Source organism: Ipomoea triloba, chromosome 12, assembly GCF_003576645.1.
Source record: "Ipomoea triloba cultivar NCNSP0323 chromosome 12, ASM357664v1".
Classification (NCBI taxonomy): Eukaryota; Viridiplantae; Streptophyta; class Magnoliopsida; order Solanales; family Convolvulaceae; genus Ipomoea; species Ipomoea triloba.
The window spans coordinates 8,328,218-8,352,980 of NC_044927.1; the positions used below are offsets into that span (position 1 = coordinate 8,328,218).

The 24,763-nt window shown below is 35.5% G+C and overlaps 2 protein-coding genes and 1 non-coding gene across 3 annotated transcripts; all 3 read left to right on the top strand.

Annotated features, from left to right (window-relative positions):
* Positions 1-9,638: 9,638 nt before the first annotated feature.
* Positions 9,639-11,815, top strand: LOC116000058 (L-type lectin-domain containing receptor kinase IV.1-like). The gene has a single exon (XM_031240071.1). It carries the CDS (start codon positions 9,650-9,652, stop codon positions 11,657-11,659), a length of 2,010 nt encoding a protein of 669 aa, XP_031095931.1. The 5' UTR covers positions 9,639-9,649; the 3' UTR covers positions 11,660-11,815.
* Positions 11,816-14,835: 3,020 nt separating this feature from the next.
* TRNAS-GCU lies at positions 14,836-14,917 on the top strand. The gene has a single exon. It is a non-coding gene; the product is annotated as a tRNA-Ser (tRNA).
* A 4,267-nt stretch (positions 14,918-19,184) lies between these two features.
* LOC115998668 (L-type lectin-domain containing receptor kinase IV.2-like) lies at positions 19,185-21,533 on the top strand. The gene has a single exon (XM_031238290.1). The coding sequence runs from the start codon at positions 19,204-19,206 to the stop codon at positions 21,208-21,210; it is 2,007 nt and encodes a 668-aa protein (XP_031094150.1). The 5' UTR covers positions 19,185-19,203; the 3' UTR covers positions 21,211-21,533.
* The last annotated feature ends 3,230 nt before the right edge of the window (positions 21,534-24,763 follow it).

Genomic DNA, 24,763 nt, shown 5'->3' on the forward strand with positions numbered 1-24,763 from the left:
TTTTTTTTTTTTTTTTTTTTTTTTTTAAATACTAATCCGCTACCGTTCCTCTAGCTAGGAACGGTAGCAGATGATCAAATATTAAAAAAAAATCCGCTACCGTTCTTAGCTAGGAACGGTAACGGATGATCAGACTTTTCGCTACAGTTGTACAACGGTAGCGAAAAGTCAGCGACATTCAGAGACTCTCCCATCCGCTACTGTTGTACAAGTAGCGAAAAGCCTTTTACAACAGTAGCGGATGTGCAGTTTTGTACTAGTGGAAGCAATGATTTATGAAATCAGTAGATGATATCACCCTACACACTACATCAATCATTGGCACCATACTTTTCTAACAGCATTTTCCAAATAACTTTTGCCGAGTCTTGTTTGACATAGATGTCAAACAATTTGTCAGTCATTTGTGACATAAGGTATCCTCTAGCTACCATATTGTCATCTGTAAATTGCACCAGAGTTACCCCCGGTTCTTGACCAGGAGTATAATCCGGTTCAGGACTGATTTCTCTTGGTTCTTGAAAGGGGAACCTTAGCGGAGCAGGTTCGGGTGGATCACAGAACAGCACATAGACTAGTTTCAGTTGTTCGAAGAGTATCAGCATTCTTTGTGCCTACCACCTGTAATTATTCCCATCGAGGGCGGTTATCTTGGATAAATCGGGTATGACCGAAGGAGCCATCGTACCGAAAGGTTGACTATTGCCCAAGTAACGCGTTTAACTGTTGGAAAGTTGAGGCAACATCAACTAATCCTGACACTCTTTAGGAAAAGGAGAACAACTAAACAGAATATGAAGTCTGTGCCGTGTTACAATAACACTGCCTTAAAAGCGTTATTTGCCCGGTAACGGTATAGTTAAGGATCCCGGCACGCTTCCAACAAGTTACACAGACTAGTTGCGCTAAGCTTATACCAACTATAGCACAGGCGAACCTCACTTTGCTCAGACAAAGGGACAGAGAGATTAAAAGGGAGGAAGAGAACTTTTGTTTTTTGTTGTATTTTTTTAACAAAGCCAATTAGGCTATTTATAGTGGCATAACCACCTCTTTTAGCCGCAAAACACTCCGTTCCACTCCTCACAATTTTAATGAACAAAGGCCACAAGAATTATCAAGGTGATTATGAGCAACATATTTTATAACAAAAATAACACATGGCCCCTAATAACTCAACAAGACCTCATAATTTTCCCAAACATATTCATCACTGATACTAACAAATAGTTTCTACTCTATGTTATGTTGAATCGTGTTAAGGGTGAAAAGAAAAGAAAAAAATTAGAGTTAGACAGCTACCTAGATTCTATAATTGATTGTTGTAGTAATTAAAAAGCAAATATCAAGAATCACAATAGCGATGTTAATGCAGACAGGTAGGCGTTGGTGGCGAAATCGTGTCGGCTTTCTTGTGTATTTTAGTCCATGTTGAAATAATATAATAGTGCCCGACCATATCAATTACCTGAATTTTTACTTTTTAAATTGAAAATTTTACCATTAGTCATAGAATATTGTTTAGTTTTAAGCACAATTCTTTCAAATGATCTTTCAAGAAATATACGACTCAAAATGTAGACAGCTCCAACCACTACAACCAATTTTTCTATGCGCCCTAATTAGATGAATGACTTTTGAACATCATGATGTATATTGTCACGAACTTAAGAAACTCTTGTCATTTGCCTATATCACCTTTGCCTTGGGGTTGGGGGCACTAGAATGAGTAAATTAATTTGGAAAACCAAATATCATATTCAAATGTTAATACACATTGACACATACTTAGACTGACCTGTCGGTCCGGGATCGGTTGGAAACCCTCATTAGACCCACCTCTCGCCCACCGTCCAATCAGCCTATACCCCCTTGAGAAGAAAATCTGGAAAACCCCCGGAAGGAAGACGAGGTCCGTTAAACCATGCGGCCGGTCGTTGTATGATAATATATCCAATTATTCAGTTACGGCGATGTCCAAGTTATAAATAAAAATTAATATTGATTCCCTAAACAATTTAAAATTATGCAATTAAATTGAAATTGACTTATTTGATCGGTTATTGTTGACATGAGTACATGACGATTAATTTGTTGAAAAAATTATTTTTAAAATTTTTAAAATAATTTTAAATTATATTAAAATAATTTTTTTAAAAAAATCAAAACCTCGTAACGTAACCCTCGTCCGCCTTCGACTCCGGCCGAAGACAAAGAGTTTGTCTTTGTCTCTAGCTTGGAGACAAAGGAAGGTTCTTCATCTCCAACCGAAGACAAAGCTGATTTCTTTGTTTCCAGTCGGAGACGAAGACCATTCTTCTTCTCCAAACTGGAGACAAATGTTAATAAACTAACCATCACATAAGCAATAACAGGTTAAATATATAAATTCCAGTTTAATTATATAATTTTAAATGGTTCAAGACCTAATTACAATTTTTTGAGTTCAATAATCAATTATATATTGCAGTTCAGTGACCTATTTAAACATTATTCTGTAAATTAATTTCGAAAAGGCCGGAAATGTCATAGATGAATATTAATAGACATTGTATTGAAACACAGTTAGGAAATTGTGAAATTTCAACCAATTTTTTGATTACCCAAAAAAATATTAAATATTTAGGGGTGTATGGATTCGTATGGACTTTAAAACTTTTTAAGGAGATTTTAAAAATGTTGTGGTATTTGATAAACTTTTAAATAGTCTTTAAAAGTCTATTCTTATTTGATTCTAACTTTTAAACAATCCTTAAAAATTAGCGGGGATTCGATTTAGAATTTTACAAATTATTTAAAATTCTATAGTGGTATTCAAAAAGTGATTGACTTCTATAGAACCTGCTAAATTACGATTTTTGTAGAGTTTTTCTTCCCGGATATAAATAGTTGAAATTCATTTTTTAGACTCCAAACTTGTAAACTTTTTCTAGAAGCTTTTTCTCCCTACATACTTAAACAATGCAAACTTTTAATCTATCTTTGTAAATACTTGTATATTTTTAAAAACTTTTTTTTCGATATTCACCCCGTACCACCATTATAATATAAATTTTTTTCAAATATTTTGAGTAACGAGGGAAACTCGTTTTTTTTTTAGTAACGAAAGAAACTCGTAGCCACTATTCAAGGGTGTGTATTAGGTAAACATAACCTCTCAGCCTTGGAACCTAACCAACAAAGGACCACAATAAGGTAAACCAATTTAGTTTAATTTGCTCATAGTTAGCTGACTCAAACCAAGAAAGCATATAGACTGCTCCAGTCGGAAGTCAAACTTATACCCTTGTGATTGCTATTTTGACAAACTTGATTGGGGATTGCCCTATTTTTCTCCAATTTGTTTTAACAACCTGGAGTTGAGAACAGTGGCAAGAGAAGTTGTTTACAGCCCAACTTTAGGCATGTAAATAGCAACTCTTTTGTTGCTATTCCCAGTAGTACATCTTATTCAAAAAAAATTTCATTATTATTAATATTATATTTTTTAGTTTTAAATTTTTTTAATGCATAACTAGTAAGTATAGTTTTAAATATTTTAATGGAACTATGACGGCTGGAAAATCATTATATTTCCGACCACCCAAAAGTGGTCGGAAATGGCCTTAAATAGGTCGGAAAAACCTGTTCCGACCACTTTTCCGACCAATTTGAGTGTCCGGAAAAACCCTCGTCGCTAATTCCGACTGAGCGACCAGGCGAGTCCGGTATTTCCGACTACCGTTAGTCGGAATTTTTTGGTGGTCGGAAAACTGGAGGCAAGAAATAAAAAAAAATCATTTCACTACAGAGAATCCCTCTGTAGTGATACATATATATATATATATATATATATATATATTGCATGTTGGTAAGATACACTAGTACAAAAACAGGCATTTGCGTTCGGAACTGGGTAGTAAAGAGGAGAGAACAAGCATGCAAAGAAGCTACCTCAAGCCGACAACGTGATGCAACATCAACATCATGGTTGTTCTCTGCTAGCCCTTGTTCTGTATTATTGCCCACAGATTGCCTTAGGAGACCCTCATTGGGACCAAGAAGAGAACTGAGAATATGAATGAGACAGCACAAAATCTCGGAGTCAAGAACAGATTGTTTATCAATAGGCTATAGAAAATTGATCACCCATTAAATTTGGAAAAGAAATGCATAACCTTTACCAGTGTTTAGTCTGCTTTGAAAAATAACATAAATAGTCAATTCATAACAAAACCTAGATGTGGTAGATCATAAATCTGATTGTGTGCTTGTTCATTGAATATGTGCAAGCAAACCTTCTCAAAATATATAATATTATTCATATATTATAGAAATAGGAAGATATAACTGGTTTTAACTGATAGATATAGAAAAAGCGCAAGTATATACCCAGAGACAAGGTCCACTGCATATAATAAATTTGCACCAGGGTTGATCCCATCCTGTAGTTTAATGAATATAACCAAAATTAGGCCACATTAACTCTAAAGAATATTCACATATGACAGTTCACAGCAAAAGGAAACAAGAACTTTCAACACATAAATATCAAAAACCTTTGTGATTTCGGAGAAAAAACCTAAGACTCTCTCAACTTCCATAGATCTTGCTTTGCTGCTAAGTTTCAACTTCTCAATATCTGTTACAAATGCTCTTCCAATTAGGTATAATTAGCCATTAGGTATCAAAGTCTGTCTAAAATTTACATTTGAAATGTTGAAACCTAAGTGAGTAGATGCAAATTATTATGGTTGATTTCCAATTCTACTGAACATACAGAGGTGCATCGGAACTTTTCCGACCATTTTGTAAAACGTGGTCGGAATTTCCGACCACGTACTAAAAGTGGTCGGATATTCCGACCACATTCCGACCACAGTGACCCTTTGACGGAAAAATGAAAAAAAGCCACTTTTTGCGACCAAATTTTTGGGTGGTCGGAAATGAGGTCGGAAAAACCATAATTTCCGGCAGTGTATTTTGTTACTCCATATTATAAATTATTTGTATTCAATATTGTTATAAATTTTCATATGAAATAGTTGTTTATAGGTGGTTCGATGGGTTGGTGTTTATTAATATTGTATACATATATGATGGCGATATAATGTCTCACCGTACTATGAATAAAAATAAAGAAGTTAATTGAAAATGTTGATGTGGAGGAAGAAAAAATATTTTATGAAAAAAGAATTTTATAATATACACGTACTACAACTTTTCACTTTTGTAAGAAAATTATAAATAATAAAAATCAAAGTCATTGAAAGTTTGTGAATATGTATTCAACTTAGAATTTTAATGACTTTTGTAGACTTTTTAAAATAAAAAAAAGGTCCATAAAAGATATTGAAGGTCGATCTATCCATATTACATTTATATATATATATATATATATATATATATATATATATATATATATATATATATATATATATATTGTTATAAAATTTTATAAAGTCTACAAAAGTTTAGAGAGACTCAATTAAAAGAATTAAAATTTCATTAAAATCCATTATTTTAAATTCATTATAAATACACTTTGTTATAATTAACAAAAAAAAAAAAACTTTTTTTCAACCACTCTTTTAGGTAGTTGAAATGGTCAATAAATAAATCTAAGTATTAACTCATTTAGAAATTATTAGTGAAAATTTTAACATATATTCATGAATTTATTTTTTTTTACAGTTGATTTTGTGTGAGACTGTTCAAATTTAATTAATATATATCTTTAACATTTCATAAGCACACAATTTTCTACTGATCCCATAAAAATGTCTATATCTCGCAAAAAGTAATACTCGTTGACGGTAAGTATGTTACCAGAATATAATATGTGTATAAGTGAGGTATGATAATTCAATACAATCAGTGATTTCAATCTTAGTACAGTAGTGATTGTGTGTAAGAAAAGATACAGCCATTCCTCCTACAACAGGCTTTTAATTATACTCCAAGTGCAACGACTCCTCTTCTATGAGTTGTAACGGATAGAATGATGGTGAGCTTTCAATGTATGGTGATGGAGTCGTTGATAATAATTCTTCCCTTCAATGTGCAGTCCTACGTAACTGGTGGCCGTTTATCTTCCTTTGGGTCAGTGCTTGTTTTCTTGTGATTCGGGTCGGGGTGTTGCATGCCCAATTATCTTGTCACCAGTCCCCCTACTCCCAAGTTTGCGAGCGTAGCCGAGTCAACTAAGAAGTAATAATAGTGCAAAACAGAGATGAAATTGTTTTTTTTAAGGCAAAACGCGACGGCCTCGGCCACGCCTCGGCCACAAACGCGGCCCTATTCCCCAGTTTGCGAGCGTAACCGAGTCAACTAGGGAGTAATAATAGTGCAGAACAGAGATGAAATTGTTTTTTAAGGCAAAACACGGCGGCCGAGGCGAGGCCTCGGTCAAAAGTGGCCGAGGCCAGGCTATGTTCCGATTTTTTTTTTGGCGCTTTGTGTGCGAGCTCATTTCGACCAGCCGTAGGCTCATTCAAATGTTAGCTCTTCTGTACGGTAGTGAGCGAGGTTAGGCCCCGTACTACTCCTTAGGGGATAGCGTTTTCGTAATCAAGCTTTAAGCTTGACCAAGAAACACCCTTCTATCAGGTAGCTAGCGGGATCGGATCTTGTGCCGGCCCTAAGGGAGTGTGGTCTTTTCGTAACCAAGCCTTAAGCTTGACCCAGAAAACACCCTCCCGTCAGGTAGCTAGCCATATCGAATCCCATGCTGGTCTTAAGGGAATATATTATAAATTATTTATTTATTTTTATTTTTTTTCCTTTGTCATTATTATTATTTTTTAAAATAGAATTAGGCGGACACACTTGACGAGGCGGACGCCACTTTAGGAAGCGATGCCACTTCAGGAGGCGATGCACTGGATGAGGCGGACGCACTTGATGAGGCGGACGCCACTTAAGGAGGCGACACACTGGATGAGGCGGACGCCACTGGAAGCGGATGCACTTGATGAGGCAGACGCCACTGGAAGCGGATGCACTTGATGAGGCAGACGCCACTTGAGGAGGCGACGCACTTGATGAGGCAGACGCCACTTGAGGAGGCGACGCACTTGATGAGGCGGACGCCACCTGGGGAAGCGACGTCACTGGAGGCGGACACACTTGATGAGGCGAACGCCACCTGAGGAAGCGACGTCACTGGAGGCAGACGCACTTGATGAGGCGGACGCCACTTGAGGAGGCGATGCACCGGATGAGGCGAACGCCACTTGAAAAGGCGACGCCACTGGAGGAGTATGCACTTGATGAGGCGGACGCCACTTGAGGAGGCGACGCACTGAATGAGACAAACGCCACTTGAGGAGGCGACGCACTAGATGGGGTGGACTCCACTTGAGGAGGCGACGGACTGGATAAGGCGGACACCACTTGAGGAGGAGATGCACTGGATTGCCTCATCGGCGTCGACATGGAGACGGAGGAACAGGCCAACCGTCTCATGAACTTGTTGCAAAACCACACCCAGTTCGGGTTCATAGCTGTCAGCTTGGGCTACTACGAAGATCGCCCTTGCGGCCATGGTTGCCGTTATAGTACAAGATCCATGGGAGCTGCTAGATCCTCATCCCGCCATCTCCAATGATAAACTAGTACTTTTGTAATATGTAGAGCTTGCCTGAGATTTGATCTCAGCTCTCAGTGAAAGCACTAATGACGGTAAATATGTTACCGAAATATAATTTGTGTATAAGTGAAATATGATAATTCAGTACAATAAGTGATTTCAGTCTCAGTACAGTAGTGCTTGTGTGTAAGAAACCAGACCCCCATTCCTCCTACAACAGGCTTCTACTTATATTTCAGGTGCAACGTCTCCTCTTCTATGAATTGTAACGGACGGACAATACGATGGTGAGCTTTCAATGTATGGTGATGGAGCCGTTGATAATAACTCTTCCCTTCAATGTGCGTGCCGTCTTTACGTAACTAGTGGCCATTTATCTTCCTTCATGTCAGTGCTTGTCTTCTTGTGGTTCGAGTCGGGATGCTGGATGCCCAATTATCCTGTCACTTTAAAGCAATATGATGGTTTAATTGGGACTAGATTTATCATAAACCGGGTATGAATGTTCAAAATATGGGAGCCCATAAGAGTAGTACAAAGTCCGAAATATTTGTATAAAACTGCAACCAAAACAATAAATAAATAGTACAAGCTATAAGATTAGGAACTCATACCATTTTACTATGAATAATTGTACGAACCAATGGTTTTCAAAAAAAAAAAATTGTACGAACCAAGGGATGGTGTCTTTAGAGGAAATAAGGTTGCCTATTTATAGTATAGAGCTCTTCCAGATGTTTGACAAATGTACAACTCTAACTTGCCATTATTATTGGTCATACACGTGTTCCCCACTACTTGGATGTTAGCGATCTTCGCACAGATAAGTAGAGCATCCTGCCTTTTGAAAAACATGAGATTTGGATAGCTGGGTGGTTGGTGCTTGTGTTACCAGCAAGGTCCTGGGTTTGATAACCATTGACAGCAACTCCTTAATATTTTACTCCCTCCCTCCAATAGTCAAGTCATGTGTATGGCGTTGCTGTGCACCCATGACCCAACTCCATAAGCCCACCAGTTTTCATTACCTCTTGGATCAAGACTTTCCCAATAAAATGAGTACATGACAATATATATTACTTTTTGAATTGAAAAAAAAAATAAAAACAACTTATCACTTTTTAGTTAAAAGGTAATACATACTTTTCTAATTGAATACTAAATATTTGTTATTAAGTATCACATAGTAGAACTAAAATAAAATTCATTTATTTCCGGCCAAAATTAATATAATATTTTCGAAGAACAACCATACTGCTTCCCAATTAAAAACTAACAGTTGTCAAGACATAGCACATATCACATCTAAATAAAACTATTATTTGTTAATCAAAAACTAATACTTTTGAAACAATATCTTTCAAACCTATCATTATTAAGTAAAAAAGTAAAATTCCAATTTTCAAATCCGTGTCATGGGGGGTGAAAATTTTCTGTCCAAATAACAGTTCTGTGGGTCCAACAATATTACTTGGCAGCTCTGTATTCTTTACAGGTTTTACCGGCCAAGTACTTACTACCTTGAAAGTTGAATCATATAAATAAAAATAATAATAAAAGAGAAGAAAAAACTTGTGTAATAAGACACCTAGCCACACTTAATAGTCGAACATATATAAAGACACAACACTTATCACTATGACAAAATTATAGCTTACAGTGAAAGGCACAATTTTATTTCTTTATATACAGCTACATTTTTGAGAGGTATAATGCTGAACACCATTCTCGATCCAACAATTCCTTAGCCACCAATTACTGGATTTGGTCCTTCATCATGCTCTACCGTAAATAATTAGACAAATATCAATATGAAAATAGTGAAGTTGATCCAGACAAGCATTCGTGGCGAAATCGGGTAGGCTGTGTTGTCTACTGCACTGTCCAAGTTATAAATAAAATATGGCCCAACACTATCAATCAATCTTAGGTAGGATATTATATTGTATCCAATTACCAATCAATTAAAGCATTATGCATTGAAAAATAAGGCACATTGAGAACACTAACAGCATATATAATGCTTGAGAAGAATCAGAGTTCAGCAAGAAGCTAAGCTAGTTTGATTGATCTTTAGCCATGTTTGTAAAGCTTTTGATATTAATAGTTTATAGTCTAAGAAAGTTTGCAGACAGTGAAGATACTGGATTCACTTACACTGGGTTCAGGTCTGCAAACCTTAGCCTAGATGGCTTAGCAGAGCTCACTTCCAATGGCCTTTTGAAGCTAACAAATTCCTCTAGGCTAAAGACAGGCCATGCCTTTCACCCAATTCCGATTAGGTTCAAGAACACATCAACTGCTTGGGCTCTCTCTTTCTCGACTACCTTTGTGTTTGCCATAGTCCCGGAATACTCTACTTTGGGTGGTCATGGCTTGGCCTTTGCAATTGCACCAAAAAGGAGCCTTCTGGGAGGTCTTCCAGCCCCCTATATTGGCCTTCTCAATGACACAACTAATGGTAACCTCACAAACCATCTCTTTGCAGTTGAGTTTGATACTTTGTTAAGCCGCGAGTTTGAGGATATCAATGATAACCATGTTGGGATCAACATAAATCAAATGAAGTCCCAAGTTTCAAAACCAGCAGGTTATGTTGGTAATGGTTCTTTGCCTCAGAACTTGAGTCTGATCAGTGGGGAGCCAATGCAAGCTTGGGTGGAGTATAGTGGTCCAAAGAAGCAAATTAATGTTAGTTTAGCACCTATAAATGTACCCAAACCAAAAATTCCTCTGTTGTCTTTGTCCTATGATCTTACTCCAATCATAGGCCAAACCATGTACCTCGGGTTTTCATCCGCAACGGGGTCTATAACCTCAATCCACTATGTTCTGGGGTGGAGCTTCAGGGTAAATGGCGTGGCCGAAGCGCTTGAGATCTCTCGACTTCCAAATCTGCCTCGATTGGGATCCAAGAAGAGGTCTGAGTTTTTGTCAATTGGTTTGCCTGTGATTTTGCCTGTTTCTATTCTAGCAGTGATTTTAGGTGCAGCTTATTATGTAATGATTAAAAAGAAGTTTGCAGAAGTGCTTGAAGATTGGGAGCTTGAGTATGGGCCTCATAGGTTCAAGTACAAAGAATTGTACACTGCCACTAAAGGATTCAAAGAGAAGGAGCTTTTAGGGACTGGGGGCTTTGGGAGAGTCTATAGAGGAGTGTTGCCTAATTCAAAAAATGAGATTGCTGTAAAGAAAGTCTCCCATGAATCAAGACATGGGATGAGGGCATTCATTGCTGAAGTAGTTAGTATGGGGAGGTTAAGTCATAGGAATTTAGTTCCACTTCTAGGCTATTGCAGGCGCAAAGGAGAGTTGCTCTTGGTGTACGAATACATGCCGAATGGAAGTCTTGACAAGTATTTGTTCGACAAGCCGAAATCATCCCTCAATTGGAACCAAAGGTTTCAAGTAATCAAAGGAGTAGCATCGGCGCTATTCTATCTACACGAAGAATGGGAGCAGGTGGTGGTTCACAGAGATATAAAGGCCAGTAACGTCTTGCTAGATAGCGAGTGGAATGCAAGGCTAGGAGATTTCGGGCTAGCTAGATTGTACGATCATGGAACTGATCCTCAGACTACGCATGTAGTGGGAACTCTTGGGTACCTTGCCCCGGAGCACATTAGAAAAGGCAAGGCCACAACTAGCTCCGATGTGTTCGCTTTTGGAGCATTCTTGCTTGAAGTTGCATGTGGCAGAAGGCCTATAGAGCCCGCAGCCCCAAATGAGGATGATCTTTTGGTAGAATGGGTATTTTCTTGGTGGAGTAGAGGTGAGATCTTGCAGGCTATTGATCCCAAACTTGGGCTCAATTATGTTACCAAAGAAGCAAACTTGGTTTTAAAACTTGGGCTATTGTGTTCTCTTCTAGACCCAACGTCTAGGCCAAGCATGCAACAAGTGGTTTTGTACTTGGATGGTTCTATGGTACTTCCAGAGTTATCATCACTTTCCCTTTCCACAGCAGGCCTAATAGTTGGTCAGAGCGAAGGTTTTGATGATTTTGTTGGGTCCCTTTCATCCTCCGGAGAAAGGAGAAGCGCATATTGCTCCTCTGTCGCAAACTCTATTCTCTCTGGAGGCCGCTGATTATGTGTAATGATGGTCAATACGGGATAATATTCTTAGTTTGGTGTTTATGGAATTGCTGGTTAATAGTTAGCTAGCATCTTAGTTTTTTTGTGTTTGTAAAATTTGGAGTCATATCTGTTGTCCTTAATGTAATATATAAACTTTATTAAGTTACCTTTTCTTTTTTTCTTTTTCTTTTTTTTTTTTTAAAAACATAAAGTAAAAGACTTACTCTTGATGATATGGTGCTAATATGAATTTTTTATTCTTGTGTTCGTCCATAACATGAATGAAATATGATGTAACAATAGCACAATTTAAGTTGATCATATCCGCTTAAATTTGCGATAGACACGCAAATTCAATAGACATCACATCAAACTATTTGGACAACTTATCCAAAAATTTGAAAATAACAAATAAGAAATTCAATAAACATAAAAACAAATTAAATGTATATAAAACACAAGAACAATTTGAAAGTTACAGCATAAACACTTATTGTTGGTTTTCTGACTATGGGGACCTCGAGGGTAGTCATTCGACGGGCCGGCATGACCGATTGAATGAATGATAAAGGCAGAATGGTGATAAAATTAAATAAAGACACAATATTTTTTACACAAGCCAAAGTTCACTATTTTGAGCGGTGCTAAGCCAAAATTCACTATTTTCATAGGTAGTTTTGTACATGTATCATTGCCATTTAATTCGTTCTTTTGCTCCCAAAGCTGATTGGTCAAGTCTCGGAGCTAAGTGCCGAGTTCGAGTGTCAGTCTGACTACCATCCAATGCCAGACTGACTGCTTGGTTGACTACCTCTAGTCCATATTTCATCAAACATAAATGTATACAAGTCCTTACCATGTAAGAGAAATCAAACAATTAGAAAGAACAAGAAAGCAAATTGTAATGCGCGAGACACTTTGCTACACATTTTCGAGGTTTCCTACATCTTTTTATCTAGATCTATCTTGGATTTTTACACAACTTTTCATAGTTGATAGAATTTTCTAGAAGCATGTGCATAGCACTAGAGATGTCAATCTTAGCTCGAATCCAATAGGATGGCCCGCTAAAATCGAAACCGATGGATCGATGGTCCAAACGAGATAGCCCGATAAGTCCGAAACCGATAAGCCCGATGGCCCAATAGGGCTAGTCCAAATTTTAATGGGGTAGCTCCATAATTCGAACTACTTAAAGTTGGAATTTGAAAATTGGGGTTTAGATTAATTGAATGATGAATAAATTTATATTTATTAGTGTAAATGTGCTAGTTTGAAATATAATTATAATTTATTTAACATTAATATATAATTTATATATAATATTTTTATTTTTACTTTATACTTATAATATTATTAAGTAATGAAGTTTATAAAATGTATAATTTATAACCGCACTGACCGGCACATTAAGGCGTGGCCGCATCTGAACTAAGGTCAAGAAAAGAAAAAAAAAGATATATATATATATATATATATATATATATATATATATATGCTTGTGTTCAAGTAAGAACCACCCCTTAGGTGAGAACTATGAACTACAACATAAATGTATACAATCTGTTATATTAATACACACAATCTAATATTTCAAGCACACAATGCACATAATCTACATCGGAGTAGATTGTGTGCATTCGATGTAGTAGATTGTGTACGTTCATGTTGTTCTCACGTTCTCACCTAAGCAGTGACTCTAATTTGATCATTAACATATATATATGTGTATATATATATATACACACACACACACACACATTTCGAAAGGTAAACGACTATTGGTGGTTAACTTGGACCACAAATAGTTAAATTTGAAAGTCGAAGGACCACAGAAGGTAAAAAATTGAAACTCGGAGGATTACGGAATCCAAATTGAAAGTTTAGGACTATAGATGACAAAACCATCAAACTCGAGAAACCATGGTTGGTATGAACTCTTTCATGAAACATGGTCTACACATTTGTGTGAATCATAAATAAAAAGTAAATTTTTAATATACTAAAAGTACATTATTTGTATACATAAAGTACATTATTAAAAAGTACATAATTTTTTTTATATATGATCAAATAATGTACATTCAATACACAAATAATATACTTTTAGTACATTAAAATTTTATATTGCATTCTTCTCAAAAAAAATTGTATATTGCATTCATGGTTCACAGAGCTATTTGGTCCACGCATTAATTTGCCCACATTAACTCAAATGGCTTTGCACCATTTTGGCCAATAATCTATGCATATTGTTAGAGCCCAATAACTGTTCCTTGGATAATGAGTTTACAAATCTACACTTTAAATGTATGTAAAACATGACTAGTTAAACCCAATGGGGTAGCTCAAATAGCAAGTGAGCTCTCTTTGTGGGGGAGAATTTCGGGAGAATGCGGGTCCAATTCCCTCGAGTGACGATTCCCCCTGGGCCTGCTCCCGTGCCTCCCGGAGCGAACGTACGTGGGTGTACTTTGACCGTTAAATGGACAGAGAAAGACAAATCTAGATACAAATTATCCTGGTGGACAAATATATATTTATGATATTAGAATATATAGTTATTGCAATTCAATCTCATTACTATGAGTAGATATATCGTACAAGAACGATGAAATGTATAATCATTCAAATTTTATAAATTAAAAAATGTTTAGATACTCGCAACTGTAGGTTGTATATGTACCTCAAGGAATCAATTATTTTAATAAATAACTATTTTGATGGATATATTGGACTCAGTACATAGGACAGAGAGTGGATATGACTCAACCAGTGACGGAAAAGAAAAAAATTCAACTCTAGTCTCGTGGTCGACAAAAGCGCAGGCCAACTTGAGTTGGGAAAGTCAGGTCGGAGAAAGCCACTGCCTATCAAGACCCTTCCAACTGCTTGTCTACGTGAGACGCCTACGTCAATACAAGTCATGCAAGTCATTCTCGTACCTGAGTTGTATAAATAATTATTCTTTTGTCTGGTTTAAAGTTTAAACATATTGTCTCATTACTACACAATTTATGTAATTAACCTTTTAACCATCTTTGCAAATAATATTTTATCCTTTGAAGGCATTCTTCTCACTTTACACTGTTATCCTTTCATTTAATTGGGTTACATAGTAAATTTTCCCCATCAAATGATATTGTATCTATTAAGTATTTTACTTCACCAACAGAACATTGTTAAGACGCTTTGGCCGAGTGGTTAAGGCGTGTGCCTGCTAAGTACATGGGGTTTCCCCGCGAGAGTTCGAATCTCTCAGGCGTCGATATATTGTTTATTTTAAGTGCTGAATATTCAAGACGCTGAACCATGCTTATCTGATTGAAGCATTGTTTTTAATGCTGAATACGACTGTTTATTAAATTTATACTCAGTAGAGAAAAGTGTCAAATTGGCCCCCTAAGTCGGATGGATAGTGCAATTAGGCCTCCTAACTGAAAAAAGCTCCATTCAAGCCCCCTAAACCCGCAAAAAAGTGCAATTGAGTCCTAAATGACTTGTTTATCAGGTCAAATTCAGTTAGGGGGCCAAATTGCACTATCCACCCAGTTTAGGGGGCTAATTTGATACTTTTCATTATTTTATTTTATTTTTCAAAACAAATATTTTTATTTATTTCAGTTCAAAAAAATATTTTTATTTATTAAAAATATTATTTATTATAAATAAAAAATTAAAAAAAAAATAAAAAACAGCCACCGGCCGTTTAATAATTTGGTCCTACTATCAAATTAATTTGTAGAATTCGTCCCCAAGTGTTGGCCATACGCATTTTTCGTTCCTAAGTTATAATTAATGTTGCACTTTTCGTGCCTTTATTAATAAAACATTAGGGATGAAATTTACAATTTTAGTATAACTCACGGACGAATATGTTGGCATTGCATTTTTCGTTCTTTTGTGCTCACTTCTCCTTTAGAGACGAAAAATGTAATTTTCTATTTTTTTAAAATTATTTAAAATAATTATTTTTAAATTATTTAAAATAATTATTTTTAAATTATTTAAAATAATTATTTTTAAATTATTTAAAATAATTTTACAAAATTTTTTTAATAATATAAAAATAATTATTTAAATAATGTTTTTGAAAAAAAAAAAGAAAAAAAAAAGTCGGCCATCCCCAGTTGGGATTGCCGATTTTTTTTATTTTGGTTTTTTTTTTGTTTTAAAAAAATTAAAAAATATTAAAATTATTTATAGAATACAAATTAATTTGATATTATGACCAAATGTGATACAAATTACAAAGTTTTGCACTTAATTTCAGTCCAAGGGGTATTAACCTGATAAACAAGTTTACCTTCAAAAAAAAAAAACCTGATAAACAAGTCATTTAGGACTCAATTGCACTTTTTTACCGGTTTAGGGGGCTTAAATGGAGCTTTTTTCAGTTAGGGGGCCTAATTGCACTATCCACCCCACTTAGGGTGTCAATTTGACACTTTTCCCTACTTAGTAATATACTATCACAACAGAATCAATTTTGCAAAGGGTCACTCGTGTGAGAAATGTCACATAGATCTTTGTCCGTGAGATTGGTCGTGTTGAGTCGTGTTATTGTACAAATGTAATAATCTATACTATTAATAAAAACAATATCCTCAACTTTAACTCCCCGCTCAAAAACACTCCTATACTATTAAGGTTTGCGTAATATTTTAAAATATTGTAATACAAATCCTATTCGTAATACAATTGTAAATTAAAATATACTAATACAATTTTAATAAAATATATTATTACTTACGTTCCTATTCGTAATACAATTCTAGATTAAAATTACTAATCCTAATAATACAGTACATATATTCCCTGCAATATAATGCAATCTATACTATTAATAAAAACAATATCCTCAACTTTAACTCCCCGCTCAAAAACACTCCTATACTATTAAGGTTTGCGTAATATTTTAAAATATTGACTCCTATACTATTAAGGTTTGCGTAATATTTTAAAATATTGTAATATATACTATTAAGGTTTGCGTAATATTTTAAAATATTGTAATACAAATCCTATTCGTAATACAATTGTAAATTAAAATATACTAATACAATTTTAATAAAATATATTATTACTTACGTTCCTATTCGTAATACAATTCTAGATTAAAATTACTAATCCTAATAATACAGTACATATATTCCCTGCAATATAATGCAATCTATACTATTAATAAAAACAATATCCTCAACTTTAACTCCCCGCTCAAAAACACTCCTATACTATTAAGGTTTGCGTAATATTTTAAAATATTGACTCCTATACTATTAAGGTTTGCGTAATATTTTAAAATATTGTAATATATACTATTAAGGTTTGCGTAATATTTTAAAATATTGTAATATAAATCATATTCGTAATACAATTGTAAATTAAAATATACTAATACAATTCTAATAAAATATATTCTTACCTATGTTCCTATTCGTAATACAATTCTAGATTAAAATTACTAATTGTAATAATACAATACATATATTTCCCTACAATATAATGCAATCTATACTATTAATAAAAACAATATCCTAAACTTTAACTTCCCGCCCAAAAACACTCCTATATTATTAAGGTTACTACCCACTATCACACAATACTTTATGTTGTATGTTAGACTCAAGGTTACTAACTTCTCACAATAGTCAAAGACTTGCTTTATATGTATGAAATATTGACAAAAAAAAGTAGGCTTTAGATGTGAGTTTTACTTATATATACCTGGAATCTGAAACATTTTGAAATTTAGCGATCGGTATAATCAATATGTTTTATAGTTTGACTATCAAAACTAATTTTATGGAAAAAATCACAGAATATATATACATGTATATTATAAAATTAAAATTTCAGTGTCAATATTGTTATGACTCAATGCTTTGATTACATTAAAAATGATTTTTTAAAATTTCAAACTTAAGATATGGCACGCTTGATGACTCATAGCTGAAAGGTCAGTGATCCGCTCGAAGACTTTAGATGTTGTTGATCAAATAAATCAGTACATGTGCGGCATGAATATTGCAAAAGGACGAGCATATTTAAGTTGTAACTCTTTGTGTAAGGCAGAACCAGAGATGAAAATCTATAAGAAGTACACACTCCTAAATTATTAATCATTCATTGACATTAATTAAAGGTCGGTGCACCTGTTATGTTATTGTGGAAGATAGATCATTTTCTTGGTCTTTATAACGGTACGCGACTCATCATCACAAGATTGGCAGATCACATTATTATTATTATTATTATTATTATTATTAAAATAGCAAACCCACCCACCCGTATCAAATCCCTAAACCCTCTTCCCCAAGCCCCCAAATCAGACAAGAAATAGCGAGAAGCAGTGGAGAAAATCAGAAAAAAAAAAAATAAGCGAGAATCGAAGGCAAGAAGCAATGTGGAAGAAGAAGGGCGAGAATCAATGACAGCAAGGATGAAGATGATCGATTTGGTTTATTTTTTTCATTGTTTTTTTTATATTTGTAAATTAAAAAATATAGTTTGTGTATTTGTTGTGTTCTGAATTTTGAGGATGAAGATTTTTGTGATAAGTTGATAGTTTTTTTCATTTATTATTTACTTTTAATTTGAGAGTTTAGATGTGTATGTGTTCTTGAGTGTTGTCCATGGCTGCAGCATGCAAGTGACAAGGGGAGAAGGGGAGAAAAGAAGAAGATTGATGGGTAAAGTTGTCTTTTAGAAATTAATTGCAACCAGCCACTCAAAAACGCTACATCACTTACCTTTTCAAAATTCAGCTTATTGAGATTAATCAGCTGAACAAAAAAAATCATTAACCAAACACTCATTTCAGTTGATTGACTATGTCAAACAGCTGAAAATGGTCAAATCAGTCAATTTTGGCTGATAAGCTAATAACCAAACACCCCCTATGCATAAACAATGTTATAGATTCTAGAATAAAATGCACAATACAAGATATCACATATATTGTTCACCGGAAATTATGATAGAGATTCGTACGTGCTTATAACGTGGTATACTTGCCCTTCCATTAGCCCCGTCTATCGAGATTGTTGTACGGTAACGCGTTGATTGTACGTATGAGCAAGATTGCAAAATTGAATAAAAGAGTAGAGAGCGAGAAAAGTAAAACACAAGTTATAGAACTCAAGAATTCAACCTAATCCCTTCATTAAGCCTTCAATATAAATACATATACATCCATATAACTCTCCATAACCTTCAACACAAATAATGGAATAAATAAAAGGCAAATGAAATTTCTTGAGATAATGACAATAATAATAATAACATTTATAACATTAGCTAATTTATTAACAATTATCTTTTCATTTAACCTTTCAGTAGCTTTTCAATTAAGAACGTCAAATAGAGCCTCAATTTATCTAAGAATAGAACAAATGTATCGCTGTTCTGTGTTGAGGACGTCGAGGTGCGAGGAAACCGCGTGGTTTCCGAGTGGTTCCCACAAATTAACCTCTGACAAGTGACTCCTTGCATTTGTATAGTGTGAGAATTTTTTCTGAGACACATACTGCAAGTCTGCAACTCAACGAAACGATGCGTCTCAAGCTTGTAATTGTGGTAGCCATCTTTACTGCACAACTATGCTTCGCAACGTCTGGAGACCTTGAATTCACATTCAACGGATTTAGCTCAGCCAATCTGAGCCTCGACGGAATAGCCCAAATCACTTCCAATGGCTTACTCAGCCTAACAAATGAAACCAATCATCAGATAGGCCGTGCCTTCTACCCCATGCCTATCAATTTCAAGAACTCAACCAACGCCTCTGCTTTCTCCTTCTCCACCACTTTTGTCTGTGCTATCGTGCCCAAGTTTCAGAGTTTGTACTATGGCCTTACCTTTGCCATTACACCACCAGGAGGCCTTCCTGGAGCATTTTGGGACCCATATTTTGGCCTTTTCAATGAAACAAACTCCTATGGCAATGTTTCCAGCCATGTGGTGGCAGTGGAGCTCGATACCGTCCAGAATTCTCAATTTGATGATATCGATAACAACCATGTAGGAATTGATATCAACGGCTTGAGATCAGCTTTAGCAAAACCAGCAGGGTACTATCAGGGCAACCAATTTTATAGCTTTAGTCTTGGAAGTGGCAAGCCAATACAAGTTTGGGTAGAATATGATGGCAGAGCTAAGGAAATGAATGTCACTGTGGCTCCTCTCAGTGTGGGTAAACCAAGTAAGCCTCTTTTGTCTTTCCCCCATGATATTTCTCTGGACGTACTAGAAACCGTGTCGGTTGGCTTCACATCGGCCACTGGTTCAGCTGTATCAACCCAATATATTCTTGGGTGGAGCTTCAAAATGAATGGCATTGCTCAAGAACTAGATCCCTCTAAACTTCCAAAGCTTCCAAGAGGGCCTAAGAGAAAATCTAGATTTCTAGTCATTGGGGTGCCTGTGATTGCAATATTTTCTCTGGTTGTTATTGTGTGTGGAGTGGGTTATTATGTATTAAGGAAGAGGAAGTTTGCAGAGTTGCTTGAGGACTGGGAACTCGAGTATGGACCTCATAGGTTCAATTACAAAGAATTGTACTTTGCCACCAAGGGGTTTTCAGACAAACAAATATTGGGGGCAGGGGGGTTTGGCAAAGTTTATAGAGGAGTGTTACCCAACTCAAAAACTGAGATTGCTGTGAAGAAAGTTTACCACCAATCAACACAGGGAATGAGATCCTTTATTGCTGAAGTTGTTAGTTTGGGGCGGTTGTGTCATAGGAATTTAGTTCCTCTTCTTGGCTATTGCAGACGTAAAGGAGAGTTGCTCTTGGTTTATGAGTGCATGCCTAATGGAAGTCTTGACAGATATTTGTTTGAAAAACCAGTATGCACCCTTAGTTGGAACCAAAGATTTCAAGTCATCAAAGGAGTGGCATCAGCTCTATTCTATCTCCATGAAGAGTGGGAGAAGGTGGTGGTTCACAGAGATATAAAGGCTAGTAACATCTTACTAGATAGTGATTGGAATGCAAGACTTGGAGATTTTGGTTTAGCTAGATTGTATGATCATGGATCCGATCCTCAAACTACACATCTAGCAGGAACACATGGCTACCTTGCCCCAGAATATATTAGAACATTGAAGGCCACAACAACTTCTGATATGTTTGCTTTTGGAGTATTCTTACTTGAAGTTGTATGTGGCAGAAGGGCTATAGAACATAAAGCGCCTTATGAGGTTCTTATTTTGGTAGAGTGGGTGTTTTTGTCATGGAATAGAGGCGAAATATTGCAGATTATTGATCCTAAACTTGGTGAAGATTATGTTGTTGAAGAGGTAAACATTGTCTTAAAACTTGGATTGTTGTGTTCTTTAGTAGATACAGAATTTAGACCTAACATTCAACAAATTCTTCGATACTTGGAAGGCTCTGTAGCTTTGCCGGATTTATCATTGCTCACTCTCTCCACTGCCGGCTTGACTATTTCTCGAAGTGAAGGCTTTGATGATTTTGTTTCATCACTTTCATATTCTGGGAATATAGACTCTCATTGTTCTTCAATCACAAACTCCATCACCTATGATGGCCGTTGATTACAAGATGGATGAGGGAGTTCAATACTTACATTGAATTAATTGAGTATTAACTATGGTCATTAAAATATTATATTTATAATATATTTAATTCTCTAATTATAGTACTTCATTTAGTGGGTATAGTCTCATGTTTTATCTGATGTAATACTATCTTAGTTTATATTGTTATAAATAATATTAATATGTGGACATTATGATTAAAGTTTGTAACGGTTGTAACAGTCAGCATTATTATTGTCATTATTATTTGTATATTATATATATATGTTGTACCCCCATTTGTAAGGATGATGATATTGAAATAAGAATTACTTGTCCAATGTACTTCGTCTCTATATTTTCCTTTGCTCTTTACTTTTCTATTATTTGTCTCGATTCACCGCTTAGGAGCTAACGGTCATACAATTAAAACACGTTATCAACACGCTCTTTCGGTGAACGCCAACAAATACTCTGGAATCAAAACTTGGTTTCGCCGGAGACCGGGTTGACGGCGGCGAGTATTGCGATCAGAAAACACCTGCGACGGGGCTAGTAGGCGGCGGACAGTGAGTGCATCACGGCTCCAAGTGGATGGAGTCGGCGGCAGCGGCTGAGCTGGATGCTTGGCTCGCTGCTTCTACTTTCCACTTCAGGCGACGCTGGCGACCAGGCTAGGAGGCGGCGGACGGTAGGGACTGCCTCTGGTCTGGCCAGCATCGGCGGCAGTATCGTGATCTCCAGCTCGGCTTCTCCCTGACAAGCAGGTACGGCGGTAGTGATGGCCGTGACGGTGGCGAGCGGTGGTGATGGCTCCGACTGTCGACCCCTTCCTCTTCGCATCTCTCTCTCACGTTTTCTCTGTTTTGGCCAGCTGCTGCGTATGAGTTATGTTTAACAATCATTATTACCATGGTCCACACAAATAAAAATTACATTTTTAATATACTAAAAGTACATTATTTTTTTATACATAAAATACATTATTTTAGAGTACATTATTTAAGTACTGAACATACATTATTTTACATATACTATTAAATAATGTACTTTTAGCATAATAAAAATGTACCTTATATTCATGATTCACACGATAATTTGCTTATATTGAGAGGACATGACTAATTCATGGCAAAGATTATGGTTTGGGTCGGGTCTGGTCTAGTACATTTTTTTTTTTAAAAAAAGGCATATTATTGTTGTTAGGTTCAAATAATAGAACAAAGTGATGGACTATTACGTTGGACAAATTAAATTGGGCCTCTTTGGTTTGTTTAAAGCATTAAAGTTTGGTTTAAATTATGGATTCATTTAATATAAGATTTGAGCTTAATTTAGAAAATTTTGGATTAACCCATCCAATTTCTTAAAATCTTATTACATCATTTGTTATTTGGGCCTATGTTTATTTATTTAGGGTGTGTTTGGTAACTTGTGAAATGACTTCCGAAAAATGTTTTTTGAGTTTTTGGCGTTTGGCAACGCCCGGAAAATGCAGTTCATTTTTCTGAAAAATGACTTATGAAATTTTTTTCCGTAAGTCATTTTCCAAAATCGCAAAAATGATCATTCCGCATGTTCTCGAACAAAACCAACCCATATCCTATATCACCCATGACCGAAAATGGACCAAGAGGTGAGAAACCGACGGAAATATGTTGTTTTAATTTATGTTTTTTTTTTTTTAACTTTTCGAGTTTTTAATTCTATTTTTTAATACATAATATTATTATAATTTTTTATATTTTAAATAAAATAATTACAATGTTTCATTATACAATTCTACCCATTTTTCAGAAAATGAACCAAACAGACAAAGATAGTTTTCCAGAATACATCCAAACACTGGAAATGAAACTATTTTCCGAAAAATGACTCATTTTCCAGAAATATTTTCCTGCTTTCCAAACGGACCCTTAAGGTATTTGGACTAGACTTAAATCTAGGCCTACTCATATATTTAATTGCTATCAATGTGCAATTTATTTGCTTTATATGAGTTCATATGCATATTATATTCAATTAGCATAATCTATAATTTTATTATGCGAATTATAAATTATTCTTTAGAGGTGAACCCTTGTTTTTAACCAGCATTTGCATATATAGATTTTTTTTTTATCTGGATCTTGGCTGCTATCACCAAGTGTGAATTCACTGAGCTTGGTTTCACCGGGTGTAATTACTTAGAAGTCCAATCTTGGCGGCTATCACCAAGTGTAAATTCACCGAGCTTGGTTTCACCGGGTGCAATTACTTAGAAGTCCACGAGCAATGAGACCTAGCTTGAATGCTAAAAGTCCTATTTTTCCTTTATTTTTTCTTGTCACCATATGAACCATGAGATGAAAATTGAATGCCTTCCTAAAACGGACCCATATGCGTTATAGAAATCCCTGAAGGATATTTTTTATTAGCAAATATTGATAGTCCTTTCTAAGTCAAGCATTCAAGATTTTAAGCAAGGATGTTTCTTACACGAACTTGAGAAAACATAACCCTTTTTTTATAAAGCTGCAAATTTATAATGAATGTCCAGTTGACCCAGCACCAGTGCCCGAAGCACACAATGTTGCCTAGTCATTTAACGCCAAGGGGGGCCGAGGAAGAAGTCGGGATATGAATCAAAGCCAAGGTGGCGACAATAATTCCCAAAATCAGACTAAAAAGCAAAATGATCCAACTAGTCGAGGACAACCACATTCATACAATCATAACTCTGGCCTAGCAGCAAGTATGCTTCAAGTATGGGGTGTTAAAGGCACTGCTCATGTGCGTGCTACACCTTGAAGCATTTTGTTGAAACCTAAATGAATATCACAATGTTGAATCCAACCAAATTGCCTTGCCTGAAGCAAACGCTCTTATTGGTCATATTGATGACCTCCTTTTTTTTTTCTTATGTTCCATTTCGGATGATCTTTATATACAAACCTCTAAATTCTTCCTATCATTATTGATAAGATTTCCTTTGTGCGCTCTGGTAGAGCCTCACTTTTACTTCATCAATCTAGAGACATTAAGTCTATTGGTTTTCATGACAAAACCAAAAATATTCCTAACTTGAAATACCTTATCATAACCCAAATTGTTAAGCCTTTTAGAATGCAGTCATTCATTTCCTTAATTATATCACTACCATAGTGCATCATTAAGGGATATCAACTACTTACAACCCATAATGAGGAATCAAAACGAACGCTAATTACATAAGATGTTATAAGACCATCTCTCGGCGTTAGGGGGAAATTGGAGTTCAAATAGAATGCCGAGAAAATTTTAATCTAGACCATTATTTTTTAAAAATCCAATTTGTCGGATACTTGTTGGGGAAATGCAATATTCATGCTGCTACTTTAATTCTAAAAATCTGACACACTGCATATTCTTATTTCCCCTTACATCCAATACGTCGTTTTCAAATTAAGCATTTCCCAATTTGCATTTCTATTCTTATGTATGCAGCCCATTATACTGTATCACCACCATAGCGTATCTCTATACCTCCATCTTCTGAATATTTAGCGCCCCAGAGAGGAACTTAATTAGTGGAAACGCTGATTGCATGGAG

Coding starts and splice junctions, on each gene's coding strand:
- LOC116000058 (XM_031240071.1), top strand. CDS start 9,650: ATGTTTGTAAAGCTTTTGATATTAATAGTTTATAGTCTAAGAAAGTTT.
- LOC115998668 (XM_031238290.1), top strand. CDS start 19,204: ATGCGTCTCAAGCTTGTAATTGTGGTAGCCATCTTTACTGCACAACTA.